Below are 14,482 nucleotides of genomic sequence, written 5' to 3' on the forward strand. Positions count from 1 at the left end.
CTGCTGTCAGCACAGATCCAGGCTTCCTTTCCAAAATGTCTACTGACAGATAAACTCCATAGATACGGAGATCTGGTTGCCTACATGACTTTAAATCAACATCTAAATGGCTCTCTCAGGAGCCTTTCCAGGTTTGAAATCCTCCAGGAGGCCCGTGAACATGGCTCTTAGTGTGGAGGCATCAACTCAAAGCTTATTCTAAAGCTATGTCTGCCTATATTAGCGAGTTGAACCATACGCAGGAGTGTTTCTGGCACTGGAACAAGATAATTCACACTATCTAAGTGTTAGAACGCTCCCTGGCAGGGTTGTGACACATTTCAGCTAGCACACTCCCCGTCAGTTCCCAGGCACACCATTCCCAATGCTGCATGCAGCCACCAGGTCTTGGAGGTGGGTGCTAGCATGGACGCAGGCATCTTCATGCCAGTTGCCGTCATTGTCAGAGAATTTTTCCGTGTGCATTTACTAGCACAGACATAGCCTGCATGCTACAATAGTTGTCAGCTTAACCAGAAAAGGCATTTAAGGGTGCCAGCGTGGTGGGTAACCAGGTATGGTCCTTTCCTTAAATTCATCCCAAATAGGCAATTTTGTCTTATTCTACATTATTCTGCTCAGGCTGTTCACTCCTACCCTCCAGAAGGTGGTCTTCCACTTATTTCAGAAAGGTTTTTCAGTTATGAGTATAAATGAATGTCATTCAAGCAAGTTGGGTCATATTAGCTATATAGGTGGCAGACATAATCCATCAGTGCTGAGAGCTTGCTAATCATACACAGAGACCAAAGGCACACCCTGCAGATGAATGAGACCATGCAGTGTAAGAAGATGACTTGCAATGTTGAGGCATTAGGAGGAATTCTTCATAGTTTTTTAAAAATGCATCAGTATGTGATGCTGGGAGTCACCCAGACATGCATCAGTGATCCACTCTGGAGGGCCGTACAGGACCTTTGGCTGATGCAAAAATGGATGCAGAACTGAACGGCAGTCTCAGATTCAGATATCAACATGATGAGACTTCTTCAGCTGTTACAGGGCTCTTCAAGGTTAGGAATTCCCCACTCACAGGTTTCTACATCTCTTGGGAAACAATGCAGGTATCATCCTAGCTTGTTGTCTGGGCTCAGCTTTGCTATAGCCATTGGTTGAGAAGGTTCACCTCATTAAAGGTACGTGCACTGCTGCCCTTGCACTTCTCAAGCTGGCTGAAAGGTATCATCTATATACTCTGAATCTGAACAATGGGAGGAAAACGGGAGGTCCTGACTCCCTCTCCATGGGCTTAAGAAGCAACCCTCCCACGATTTCCATGACTTCACAAGGATTGTTGGGTAGCAGTGTGTCCACTTTTTCTGATTGGTAACATAACCTTGAAATTCATGAGCCCAATCTGCTCTGCTATGTTGTATGGTTCCCACCATCTTGTGAAAGGAAAAGATTTTCATTCCAGTGTTTAAACACTCCCATGTGAGGTCCTCTGCTGTGAAGCCATTTCTGTGCCTGTTCGACATTAGAGAAGTTCTCTTGTGTTGGAGTATGAGTGCTTGACGCTCTTCTGGATTTGTTGTATGAATTGTACTACACGCAAAAAACATCATACATGTGATGTACATCTTTGTGAATTCCTTTAACGTTCTTCTGAATATTGAACAGTACAGCTCCAATGGCTGTTCATTTGACTATAAAACAAAGAGGTTTTAATATTTAGCAGATTATTCAAGCCTCTCACCAGCTGTGACATGAAAATGGTCCTGTTGTAAATTAGGATCTACGCTGGCAAAGATCTTTATTAGCTGGGACACAACAATCTTAGCAGTAGTAGAGAATAGTGTGGTGGACTATGAATACCATGTGGCTTAATACTCCATTACTGGACTAATATCTCTACACAATGCACTGTTCCTCAAGGGTGTGACCAGGACCGGCCCCATTGATTCCAAGGGGCAGTCCTGCAAGGGGAAAGACAGTACAGAAACTTTCAAAATCTTCATAGCAGATCAGCTCTGAACATGGGGCACAGAAGTTTTGGACTTTCCTGTAAATACCAGGACCAGAAATAGTGGCTCTCTCCTGACACAAATTCCTTATAGCTTGCCATGATTTTCTGACCAAGACTGGCAGCTTCTAGGCCTTTTAAGGGCATTTTTCTGACTGGAGTTTGGTCTCTCGGATGTCACTGTGCTCACCTAGTTGTTTGCTGGAGATGAAAGTCAGTTATCACAGTTTTCTGGAGGCACTTGGTGGTAACCTCAGCAGCCAAGTAACTTCTCACTAGCGTCCCAGGAGCAGCAAAGATCTCTACTCAATGCTTAGACATGCAGTCACTCTGGCTGCAAATACATAAACAAACTGCCCCACCAGATTAAGTGTCTTGCTGCACCAGGTGGAATGCTGGCTCAAGATGACAGTCAAGCCATTCAAAATGGCCGTGCTAACCTGGACACTTTCAGCCCCTGGAATACAGCGTATGCTGTGTCAGTTAAATGCAGAATGAATGAGATGGCTTTTTATTCAGGAAGCCTTTTTTGCTTGCCAAGCAACTTGCTTGAACATAGCCAAGAAACCTGATCCTCTTTGACCTGTCTCTGTAAATCTTACTAGCAACATGGAGAAGGTAGAATGGGACTTGCAGCCTTAGCAGTGAAGGGAAACCAGAAATTCCTAATGTGGATGCTGATGCTACTGCTCTTGATGTGCTGCCAGTCCTGAATCAGTGATTGTTATTCTGCCTGTTATTTACTTTAACCCTTCATATAAATTCATGTTGCCACCACATAATCTATCCACCTCGTCAAGGGTCGAGACGATCATCACTTTAGATCACTAAGATACTTGGGCCTTCTCTTTCACAGGACCCAGATGGTGGTCCACATTTTCCGTCATATGTGGTCCTGCTGTTTCTGGACTAGTCCGTAGACCTTTGTGATGTACTAACCAGACGAGCCTCCTCTCCTCTACCTTCTTTTTCCTAGCCAGATGCTTGTGGATATGAGGATGGGGCTGGCTGAGCACACAGTAGACTGGTACCCTCTCCTAGCTACTCTAAGGTTTTATACACATGCAGAGGGAAGACATGACACTAGAGCCACCAAAACCAGTTCTCAAGGTTCTCAGGGACAAAGGGATGTTTGATAATATTTTTAAAGTTCTTCAGTTGGCTGTGTTCCTTTAAGTGTCACAGACATCCAGCCCTTTATTCAAGTGTTGGAGTACATGGATGACCATGAAGTCCTGCAGACATCTGGAAGCCAGTGTATGGTCCAACAAGTTCTTCTGGACTTCAAGCTGGAGATATGCCATTACATCCCTTCCAGAATAGTGCAGATACCAATGCAGTGTGTGATGTGTAGGGTTGTTATCAGCCACATGAAGTCCAGCTGGAGGCCAATTACCAGTGGTGTGCCTCCGGGTTTGATACTGGAGCCAGTACTATTTAACATCTTCAGTAATGACCTAGATGATAGGACAGCATGCACCCTCAACAAGTTTGCAGACAATGCAAAACTGGGAGGAGTGGTTGATACACCAGATGATTGTGGTGCCATTCAGAGGGATCTTGAAACACTGGAGAAATGGGCAGATAGGGACCTCATCAAGTTCAACACAGGGTGCAAAGTCCTGCTCCTGGGATGGAATAACCCTGGGCATCAAATGCACTCTGGGGGCTGACTGGCTGGAAAGCAGCTTGGCAGAAAAAACATGTTGGGGTCCTGCAGAGAAGTTGAAGACAAGCCAGCAATGTACCCGTCCAGCAAAGAAAGTCAACAGCATTCTGGGCTGTGTTGGGAAGAGCACTGGCAGCACGTCGAGGGAGGTGATCCTTCACCTCAACCCAGCACTGGTGAGGCTGCATCTGAGTGTTGGGTCCAGTTCTGGACAACCCAGTACAAGATTTGGAGCAAGATTGGAGCAAGTCCAAGGAAGACCCAAAAAGATGATTAAGGACCCAGTGTATCTGCCATATGAGGAGAGGCTGAAGGAGCTGGGATTGTTTAGCTTCAAGAAGAGAAAGCTCAGGGGGATCTTATCAATGCATACAAATCCCTAATGGAAGAAAGTAAAGAAAACAGAGCTAGACCCTTCTCAGTGGTATCCACTGAAAGGACCAGAGGCAATGGAATGGAAATATAGGCGCAAATGGAAATATCGGAAATTCCATTTAAAAAGAAAGAAAAAACTTTCTTAGGGTGAGGGCACTTGAATCAGTTGCCCAGAGAAGTTGTGGAGTCTCCATCTTCGGAGATACTCAAAACATGGGACAAATTCCTGAGCAGCCTGCTCTAGTTGACCCTGCTTTGAGCATGGTGGCATGGACTAGATGATCTCTAAAGCTGCCTTTCCACCTCAGCTATTCTGTGATTTCTGTGTGTTTCTTGGCCAAGTGGAGGACTGTATCCTGGGAATTCCAGCTTTTTTCAGGCTGCACTTTTATAGTTAAGAGGAGAGCATTTCAAGCTACTTCCATCCATGCAAATATAAGGATGTAGTTTCAGTTCCTACAGATCACCAATGTGTCCTTTCATTGGTCATAATCTGCCTTCTTGAGTTTCAAATCCTTTTTGGCTCATTCATCATTGATTCCAACAGAATGGGACTGGACCGAAAGTCAATGTGTTGACATTATTTTAGCAGTCAGTTTTGGCTCTCTTATCCTCCTACTAACATAGTGTTCCAGGGAAAGAAGGGAGGTAAAATTGGGCAAATTCTTCTTTTTCCTCTATTTGCCCCTCTTCTATATCCATAATGCAGATGAACAGCACAGCACAGGAAATACGAGCTAATATAATGTTGCATTTCCATGCAGATGATTATTCCAAGCAATGATGCTGGGTAAGAGAATGACATACAATACAGCATTCCACTTGCACAGTTAGAAGTTGGAAGACAGGGATGGTGGTGTCTTGGTTGTTTTCCTTCCTGCAGGAAACTCCTTGAAGGTCGCTGCTGCATGCTGCAATCTGGTCCTTTCATTAAGCCAAAGAATTTCTGTAAGGTGCTGCCTTAGCAAACCCAGGGATAAATCTTCACTGGCAGCATCAACTAAAGATGAACTGGGCTCCAACAGAAGATGCACACTTACCACCATCTTCTTTTTAATTTGATGACAGAACGTTAATAAAAGGCCATCCAGGAGTCACCAAAAGCCAATTTTAGCACATGTAGTACTGAAGCATTTTCAGCAATAGAAGTTACCCAGAAATATGTATTTCCTTACAAAAAAAAAGTCACCAGAATTTCTAATTCATATATCCAATATCCAATTTGGGTATCTGATAAACAACATTTAACACCCCACACCCCCCCCCCCCAAACACTGGGAAACACAGGATTAATCTTCATTAAAGCTTTGTGTATAAAGAAAACCATGTTCGAAAATGCTGAAAATTTGTTCTACTGGAGAGAAGACATTGAACATCTGGCTATTTCTGAGAAAAGCAAAAGGGCTCCCTCTGGAGTGGATTCCGAAATTAACACAGGATTCAGATTTTAATAGGCAGGCAGAGAAAATGAAAATCAGTAACAAAGCAAATGCATTCTTGTCTCTTGTTAGTTTACTCATCCTGTTTACAATGAGCATACTGGGACTAATTCAAGGAGACTATATCATGACTGAATGATATGGATCCATGCCCAGAATATTAAGTCATTAATTAGTTTTCATGCATGGACTTGTATGTGGCAAGGAGGCAAATTAAAGGATTCCTGAAGAGACAAGAAAGCTTCCTTAGCATGTAAAATACTCCAAAGAATCTCCAACAAAATAAATTATGAAGCCAGCTGAGAATCCACATTATCAACCCTGGATGGTGATGCACAATTCTATAAAAACCTAATGAATACAGCCACTGGTTGTGTACCCATGGCAATAAACTTAATTTGAAAGGGAGAGAGGAATAACTTTAAGGATGTATACAAAAACATGCTCTACTGAAAACTGATGAAGGCTGCTTTCAAATTTACAAGTGAGAAAGACCCCACATTCCCATGGTTTATTTGCATACAAGCCAATTAACAGAAAATTGTTTTTCATGCAAAAAGAAAAAAGTTAGATCACCTACAAAGTGAAGTCAACTTACTGCCTGCTTTTGCTCTTCTTCCTATAAACGTTGGCAAAAGAAAAAGGTGAAGAGAGAAACAGGATAGATTAATTATCATATGAAAAGGAAACGTACGCACACAAAATACACGACAGACCCAATGGAAGAACAGAACATGGCAAATTGTAGAAACATCTGCAGACACGAAAGGAAACAAGGACCTTAGACACAACAGCCGTGGTGGGAAAGCAAAGCTGTCATTTGTTCCATTCTCAAAAGAAGAATCTTCTCTAAAATGGCCCTCAGTGTTGGCAAAAGTTGAATCCCCGGGATGGATATCACAGTATGGATATCCTGGATATAGAATAGGATATCCAACGGATATCTTTTCTTTTACGCAGAACCTTCACTGGCTTCTCTTCCTACCCTGGACTCAGAAATGCCTCTCTAGCTGTCCTCAATCAGACTACCATCCTCTAAAGTCTGGAAATACCATCTGGAGTGTGCAACCACTGCATGGCATTCAGTTCCCTGTGTGCACAAATCTGCCATCACAGAGACCCAAACTGTCACAGCCTGAGAGGCAAAATATCACCTTTTTGGTCGGAGAGTACCTGTTACCACCAGGCACGCAGGGACCTCTGCAGATCGGATTCAAAAGGGCAAATTAACAAGCGGCCGGCAACTGGGTCCAGAATGGGAGGGGAGAAACTGGGAGGCAAAAGCACCAAAGATGCAGGGTAAGGACAAAGATGCAGAGAAAACAATTCCTTTGTTGCAATGCAACATTTGTCAGTATGGATCACTACTAATTTGAAAGACCAGAAAAGGTGAAATATGGATGAATTTATCCTCTTTTGAAGCAGGGAAACGTACACTGTGATCCTGCTGGGCCAGCGGGATCACATTCTGACTTCAACTATATGACCATTCCTGGGAACAAGCAAAATACCACCTAGTCAAGAGTTTCTTTCTTAAGTCAAAAGTTTTCATAGATTTTGTCCTCATGTATATAACAAACATTATGACTCCTGCGGGTTCATGTCTTGCAGGCTCGGTTGTGTGGAGGAGCACAGTAGTTGTGGTGCGGGCAGCAACACTGTCTATTAAAAGAAAGGCTGGCAGCATGTTTTTGATGACTCTCATCTACGCAGAAATAGCAATTACAGCTTTTTCAGGGTAACAGCGTGTGTTCCCTCCAACGGTGGCTTTGCATGGTGTGGAGGGCAGCAGGACAACTGGTAAGCACGTCTCCCCAGAAATTCAGGTCATGGAATTACAATTCATGGAATAAAAGCTCCTTCTGGCCTTGAAATCCCATGAACCCGTTTATCCACCTTCCCTCATTTATTTCCCATCTGAGCACGATTAACCAGAACCTGTCCCTTAATTTAGAGTAGCTTCTTCTCACTGACCACTGTACTAAAAGATGTTTTCCCAACTGTGCACTCAGGGCACTACACAGATATCTAGGAACGACTGCAGAGAATTCCACATTTCTGAGCAGATACTTTTGTGCTTTTCTCCCAAGACTTGGGGTTCTTTCAGGTGTGTATTTAGACACTGATGTAGCAGATGTAGGGTATGGCTCCACTCAGTCATGGATCAACATCAGCAGCAGAGGCCAGTGCTGCCCTCCCCACACTCCCACATGTTTCCAGTTGTTCCTCCTACCAGCACTGGGACTTGCAGGACCAGATGGTGAGCCAGGTCAAAGGAAAGATCTTAAATGATCTCCACTCTACAAAAAAGTTGTTAGTTTGAAAAATGAGGCTTTAGCATTAACTACAGATGTGAAAAAAAATCTCAAGAGGCATGGAGCTTTGCTAGAAGGACTGAGCAGTTATTAGATAAATCATCAAATCAGCTAGTGAGGAAATTACCATTGAGGAAATGGAAAAAGTGAAATGGGATATGTCTGCTGAATATCCGTGTAGCTGAAAGCAAAAGCCCAGGCAGACAATCATCACTGTGGACTACGTATTAGAAGAGTGCCAGCTAATGGCACTACATCTATTACAGAAGACTTTAGGAAAAAAAAGAAAGCTAAGCCAACGGCCTGGATGAGGAAAAGAAGATAAAAAATATTGGAAGAAAGTCACTGACGACAGTACTGACAGGTTGTGGCGACTGATCAGCCTAGAGGGACAGGCTGCCTCTTGTGTGCAAGGGGCTCACTAAAGGCTTGCTGGAGCGGCCAGGAGGACATGAGGTTAGCAGCCAAGGGGGAGCCTGACGGTGGCCACTGCGGCAGCCCTGCAGACTCGGAGGCTACAGCATTAAACGAAATTGTGCAACTGTTCTCCGGTGTGATCTGCACACGTCCACACTGTTAAAATGCCTTATCGCCCTGATCGGGGTGCCCTTATCCAAACTGCTCCCCGGGAACAGATCTGGGCACCTGATAACCTCCGGATGGTGGTTGGAGATGGTTTGGGAAAGTGCTGGCAGTTCTGACCCAAAGGCACGTCAGTGACCACAGCAAGAGCAGAGCAGGTAGCTGAGTGGCAGTCCAAGGAACGCCGTCCGGCACGAAGGAGCTCACCCGGACAGATACAGCCGGGCTCTCACAAGTGCATGGGACGACACAGCAGAAGGCGCCAATCGCAGCACTTGGGGAAGAGCTGAACGGCCAGAACTTCTCCTCTGGGGAAAACCACCAACAAATTCCCGTAACCAGAACCTCCTAACTGGAGTGTCAACACATGTTGGCAATAAGATGTGGAAGGACACTCGATGCAAAAAACAACCTTAACTCTAAATGGCAGCGGTGCGGGTAGGTCACTGTGTGGGCTAATAAACATCAGAGCAGGACACTAATCATGGGGTTTTGAATACTTCTGCACTACCACCCAAAATAGTCAAGGGCCTTTCTCTACTCTGAGGCCAACTATCACAGCATGGCTCGCCATGGGAAAAAAGGATGAACCTCCAGAGAACAACGACGTCCTTCCAAACGTAGGCTTTCCTCTGTCTCTCCTTTTTTTCACAGAGGGAGCTGAGGTACCAAGCTCACAGATAACCAAAGTTAGGTAAGCTGAATCCAGCTCTAAATGGTGAAATGAAGGCAGCATTAAAAATGTAGAAAATACTCCATAAGAAAATGGAAAAAACCATAAAAACTTAACAGCTGATGTAAATTATAAATGAAAATTTTTGAAGTGCACCAAATGATGAGAGAAGCTAAAACCTCGTGGGAACAATTCGTGTCTGGCAGGGCACGAAAAACCACCAAAAGGAGACTTTGAAATGAACACAAATCAGAAACAAAACAAAGCCCTGAGGTGGTGTATACTGCTTCTTGATAGTCATGGTAAAATTCTTAATGTGGGAAGAGGAATTAGTATTTCTGTTCTGTGTTTGACTAATAGTACTTTTCCCTTGTAGTTTCTATCAGCAAACAGTGAAGTACTTTCCATTAGTAATGAGAAAAGGTGTTAAAAAGTATCTACTAGAAATAATATTTTTAGATCAACAGGCCTGGGTAGCTTGCAGCTGGGATTCTTAAAATAATTACATGAAGAGTTACATGGTCCAGGGAAAGTAATTTTTAATAGATCTTGGAATACCCAGAACTGGAATGTGCTGTGTTGCACTCATATTCAAAAAGGAAGGTATGACAACTTAAATAAGCATAAACATCTTACCCTGTCATTAATTTATTCAAAGTAACAGAAATGCTGATACAAGACTCGACTAATAAGTAATATACGAAGCATTATAACTTCATGGAAAAGAGGTCTTGCCAAATAAATTTGATTTTGTTACGTGAATGTGTTACAGGTTTGGCTTCTAAAGGAACTGCAGAGACGTAATATATTTTCATATCTGCAGTTCTGTTGGAGGCCAAACTTGTAATCCGTTGTCATTAACCAGTTAGCACTATACAAAATAAATAAAGCACTTATTACTGACAGCTTTCAAAAAGCACTCACTGGTGCAGAAAAGCACTAAAAGGAAATAGTCATGAAGAGTAAAGAAACTCCTCCTGTAACTCTCTGCATAGTGTTGCTAAGATTCAGAGAAGAATTCAACATACAGTTTGTTTTTTCCCAATTTAAAAAATTATATTCAAAATTGGGAAAAGCCAAATAAATCAACCATAAAAAATACTGAAATACAGTATTGTGAGAAGCTCAGAAAAGCTCTACCTGTTTAACTGATTTAAAAAAGAAGATTGAGAAGTGCCTTCACTGAGATGAGTAAGTATCTATGTAGGAAAAAAACAGGAGTGCTAAAGTACTCCTTAATTTAATGGAGGGAGAACCACATGTAGCAAAGCCAATGGGTGTAAAGTGAAGCTAAATACATTAAAACTGAAAATGAGGCATAAATTTTTAACTGTGCAAGCAAATTTGCATTGGCAGCGAATTTCCATTTTTGATTTCTTCAGCTCAAGAACAGATGTCTTTCTGGGAGATGCTTTAATCAAAGAGAAGCTGCCAGGCTCCATAGAAAGCTAAGAAGGGGAAATGCAAAGAACTATATTATGCAACCTGTAGAACCAAATAATTACAACAGTCACAGGCTCATAGGATAATTCAGGTTGGAAGGGACCTCAGGCGGTCTCAATTCCAGCCTCCTACTCAGAACAGGGTCAAGTTAATCTCAGACCAGGTTGCTTAGAGCCCTACCCAGCTGGGTCTTGAACACCTCCAAGGATGGAGACAGCACAACCTCTCTGGGCCCCTGCTCCACTGCTTGACCATCCTCATGGGGAAGTAGTTTCTCCTTATATCCAGTCCTATTTGCCCTTATAGATTTTACACAATTTTGGGAACTGGGGGAGTTAATGAAAAGCTACTAGATTTATAAATGAAAAGTCTAGTAAGAGCCAGCTTCTAAACTAACCTTGGGTATAATGCAGCCTAGAAGATGGCATTAAAGTTTCCATCAAGCTCATAATTGAACTGCATGATTCAACTTAATGAATCGGTCCTAGAAACACCAGTTTATCGAAGGTGAGTCAGTTACGGTTCCCGTCCCTCTTCTGCAGTCCTCCTTCCTCCCTCCTGGCTCTCCCCAGCTGCAGCACCTGCCACTCGTACTCGTGCTCCCTTCCCTCTGCAGTCCCCTGCGGTATCTGTGCTCTCCTCGTCGGTGTGTTACTGACACCGCTACCCTCTGCTGCTCCACACAACGCCACGTTCACGTGTCCAACCAGCCGGGCGAGAGGAAACACACACTGTTTGGGCACTTGGGAGATGAGAGTATGATGGCCAAGCAGGCAGCAAAGGCGGGCACGCTGCCGGCCTGCCTGCTGCATCTTGCCTAGCGGGTGGGCAAATCTCTGCAGGTTGCTCTGGAGTCTGCAGGTTCAGAGTAGCGCATCTGAGAAAGATACTCCACCTGGCCTTCAAGGCTTTCGAGATGGAAGAGCAGACAGTCAGGCTGGCCAGCAGAACAGCTGTTTACCCTTATGAGATGACAGCATTTACATCAGCTCCTGTTTGGGAGAATTAATTTGTGAAGGCTTACGAGTGCTTTGAAAATAATGGGGTCTACAGAAAACTCACATCGGAGCTTGTCATCATGTTAAAGCAGCTATCCAAACTGATTTTGTTATAAAGAGGCTCCTCAAATGTGTGCAAGAAAAATGACGACTGTGGTCACCTGAACCACAAAGAAGCAAACTGTTTCTGATGCAACAACTTTTTGTACTTTCCTAAATCTGTAATTTGGTTTTGGATGCCCATTTTCAGAGATACAACACTTCAACTTACAAAGGTTTAGGGTCTGAAGAAATCAAGGTGAATTTAGCAAGTGATTGTCTTCAACATTTTTAGAAGACAGACATTAACTGGCTGAACAGGAAAAAAAAATACAGCGTGCAGAGCCACTGACTTAAAAAAAAATTACTTCCTAAATATTAATACAAACTATGTGCTTATCTGCAAAGGGAAACTAAATAAAACAGGCACCTCTGAAGAGTACTCGATCATCGCCTCTTGTATATATATATAAATTTCTATTCCAGAATGCAAGCCTAATCTGAAGAGCAACCGCACTTTACATTTACAGAGGATGTGAATTCATTATCGCTTTCAAGTGCAGACAAGCTCTGAATTTTTCTGGAACTATCAAGATGTGCCTATAGCTAATCTATAAACCCCTGCGCTGTTCCTGTCAGTGTCATTGCTGCAATCTCTCCCCCACCTCTATTGCCAATAGTATCTTTGTCGCACCTTGCCTTAGACCAAAACCTCTTTGCTTAAGGACAATGTCTTGCCATTCACTTCATAGAGAGGCTCTTGTCCAATTTAAAGAACGGAAAGAATAAACACGTAACAGTATTTCAGACTATAGTCACCAACTATGAGCTCAACTCTAGCAGGACTCTATAAAAAATAATAATGGACTCTCATCAGAAATCCAAACAACAACATATATTATTGATCAGAGCCAATACCATCATACTCTAAAGCAAAAAAGCTCCACAGACATTGCAGGGTTAGTGTAAGATTACCTGGTGAAACACAGCACCATGCCACTGGGGAGTATTGCAGTACCTATAGTTTCCAGTTTATTTTCCAGTTAAAGTTGGAAGATCTGAATTGGTACCCAGAACAGCATGCAGTTGATTCCCAAACCCAACACTTCTTTAAAGCCTTCCAAATCTTACCGGTTCTTGATATTTTAATCAAAGCAGCAGCATATGAACCTGAAAACCCATTAACCATCTGCACCTCCACACAGAGCCAGTATGGAAATGACATTTTGCAAATTCCTTCTATTCCTCATGAAGTATTTATAATGGTACGACAGAAAAGCAGGAATCTCAGAGCAGCAGTAGTGCATTCCAGACCTGGGGAAGAGAAGGATGCACTGCATTTCTGACAGGAGATGGCTTACTTTGAGCAGTTTCATCAGCCCTTCAAGCTGCACCATCAGTTCTCTTCTGCTTTCTTGAAGTGCAGACATCCTCTGTTCCAATTCATCCTTTCTCTGCCTGTTCAAGTTACATGAAAGAAAGAGTCAGAAAATAAACGTTGGGTATTTCAAAACCACTTCAGGAAATTCACCCGTATAAATGTGTCTTTGATTTTCATCACTCCTCCCTGCTTCCAATTTAAAAAAATAGAGCAAAGCACAGTACAATGACCATGAAATGTATATATAACAACCAAGCTTTTCACTTAAAATCCACAAATCTGCACTCAGCACCTTGGTAGTAGGAAGCCCTTTTCAAAAGCACTGCATTTTGAGAAAAAAAGCCCGCTTTTTTCTTCCTTTTAAGAACTCTCTTAACATCAGACCCAGGCATCCTGCAGAGCTTTCAGACAAGCAAGAATGAACTATGGGAGGAAAGACAGAGAAAAAAAAAAAAAAGAGGAGAAAAGGCTGCAGATGTTTGGAAAGGAAAAGCTATCACCTGTCTGGATGGAAACTTGGCAGAGCTATTTCTGTCCACCAATGTGACGTACAATTTTTGACATATTTGCTGTACCAGAACCCAGGTAACAAGAAAAGGAGATAAGTGACCTTCCCTTTCCTTGGCATCAGAAAACCACTGTATTTCAACAGATGCCTATCTGTGAGATATTTAAAGAAATATGAGTTTGGTTTTATTTTATATTTAAAAAAATAAAGAAGTGACTAATATAAGGAAAAATTCAAAGATGAACATCAACGTGTCAGAAGTTCAGTATCTTATATGATTTAAGAAATGCTGGGCTCCACAAATCCCAATCATAGGTAATAATAAATAACTGTAAGAAAAAAAAAGATATTAGAAAGCCTTATTTATTAATCTACAGTTATTTTTGTGGACATCATAATGTCTGAATCCAAACTTAAAGGCACCACATATTATAGACTGAATTTGTAAATGTCTTAGATTATATCTGTGTTCTCACGTGATATACTATGGATAAATCATTCTGGGAATTTTAATAACCAGCTAATTTTAGAAAAAACAATTGGACATCAGAGTCTGGAAAAGAAACAGGCCATTTATTTAGACTGAATAAATCTGCCGAGTATGGCTTGCTTTCATTATGGTGATGGTGAAAATCACACATCATAAGCATACAATCCAACCAGAAAACTGCTAAGGCTACATAACAGAATGAACTTGTTTCTATACTGGTTCTTAAAAGGACAGAAGACTGTGAAGTATTAACTATCCTCGGTATTTCTTTCAACATCTTTTTGTATTTTGAAGAATGTGGTTATTAAATGGTGACACATATCACAAAAATAAGGCGATAAAGAGCAAGATTACACATGCCTGGTCACCTAGAATGTGTTAAAAAACCACCACAGACATAGCTTTATCTGTCTATATGGTCTTTTTTCTCTCTCTAGGTCAGTTCAAAGTCAGTGGCTTTTATTCTATAGTTATGTAATGTAACATTCTGGTTAACAACTACAAATAATGTAAAAATCAACATATTAAATAAGTATAGGTCTCCAAATGCAGTTGTTAATGAAGAAGC

At 42.2% G+C, this 14,482-nt stretch overlaps 1 protein-coding gene across 2 annotated transcripts in view; it reads right to left on the minus strand.

Moving 5' to 3' along the window:
- DTNB (dystrobrevin beta) overlaps positions 1-14,482 on the minus strand; it is a 205,990-nt gene that overhangs the window by 47,490 nt on the left and 144,018 nt on the right. The window contains exons 16-17 of one of the 2 annotated variants that reach the window (XM_075048827.1): positions 12,897-12,993; positions 6,084-6,104 (exon numbers count right to left, since the gene is read on the minus strand). In XM_075048827.1, coding sequence (XP_074904928.1) covers positions 6,084-6,104; positions 12,897-12,993 — 118 coding nt within the window. The remainder of the gene's footprint in view (positions 1-6,083; positions 6,105-12,896; positions 12,994-14,482) is intronic. The other variant, XM_075048828.1, reaches the window with a different exon arrangement.

Source organism: Buteo buteo, chromosome 17, assembly GCF_964188355.1.
Source record: "Buteo buteo chromosome 17, bButBut1.hap1.1, whole genome shotgun sequence".
NCBI classification, from domain to species: domain Eukaryota; kingdom Metazoa; phylum Chordata; class Aves; order Accipitriformes; family Accipitridae; genus Buteo; species Buteo buteo.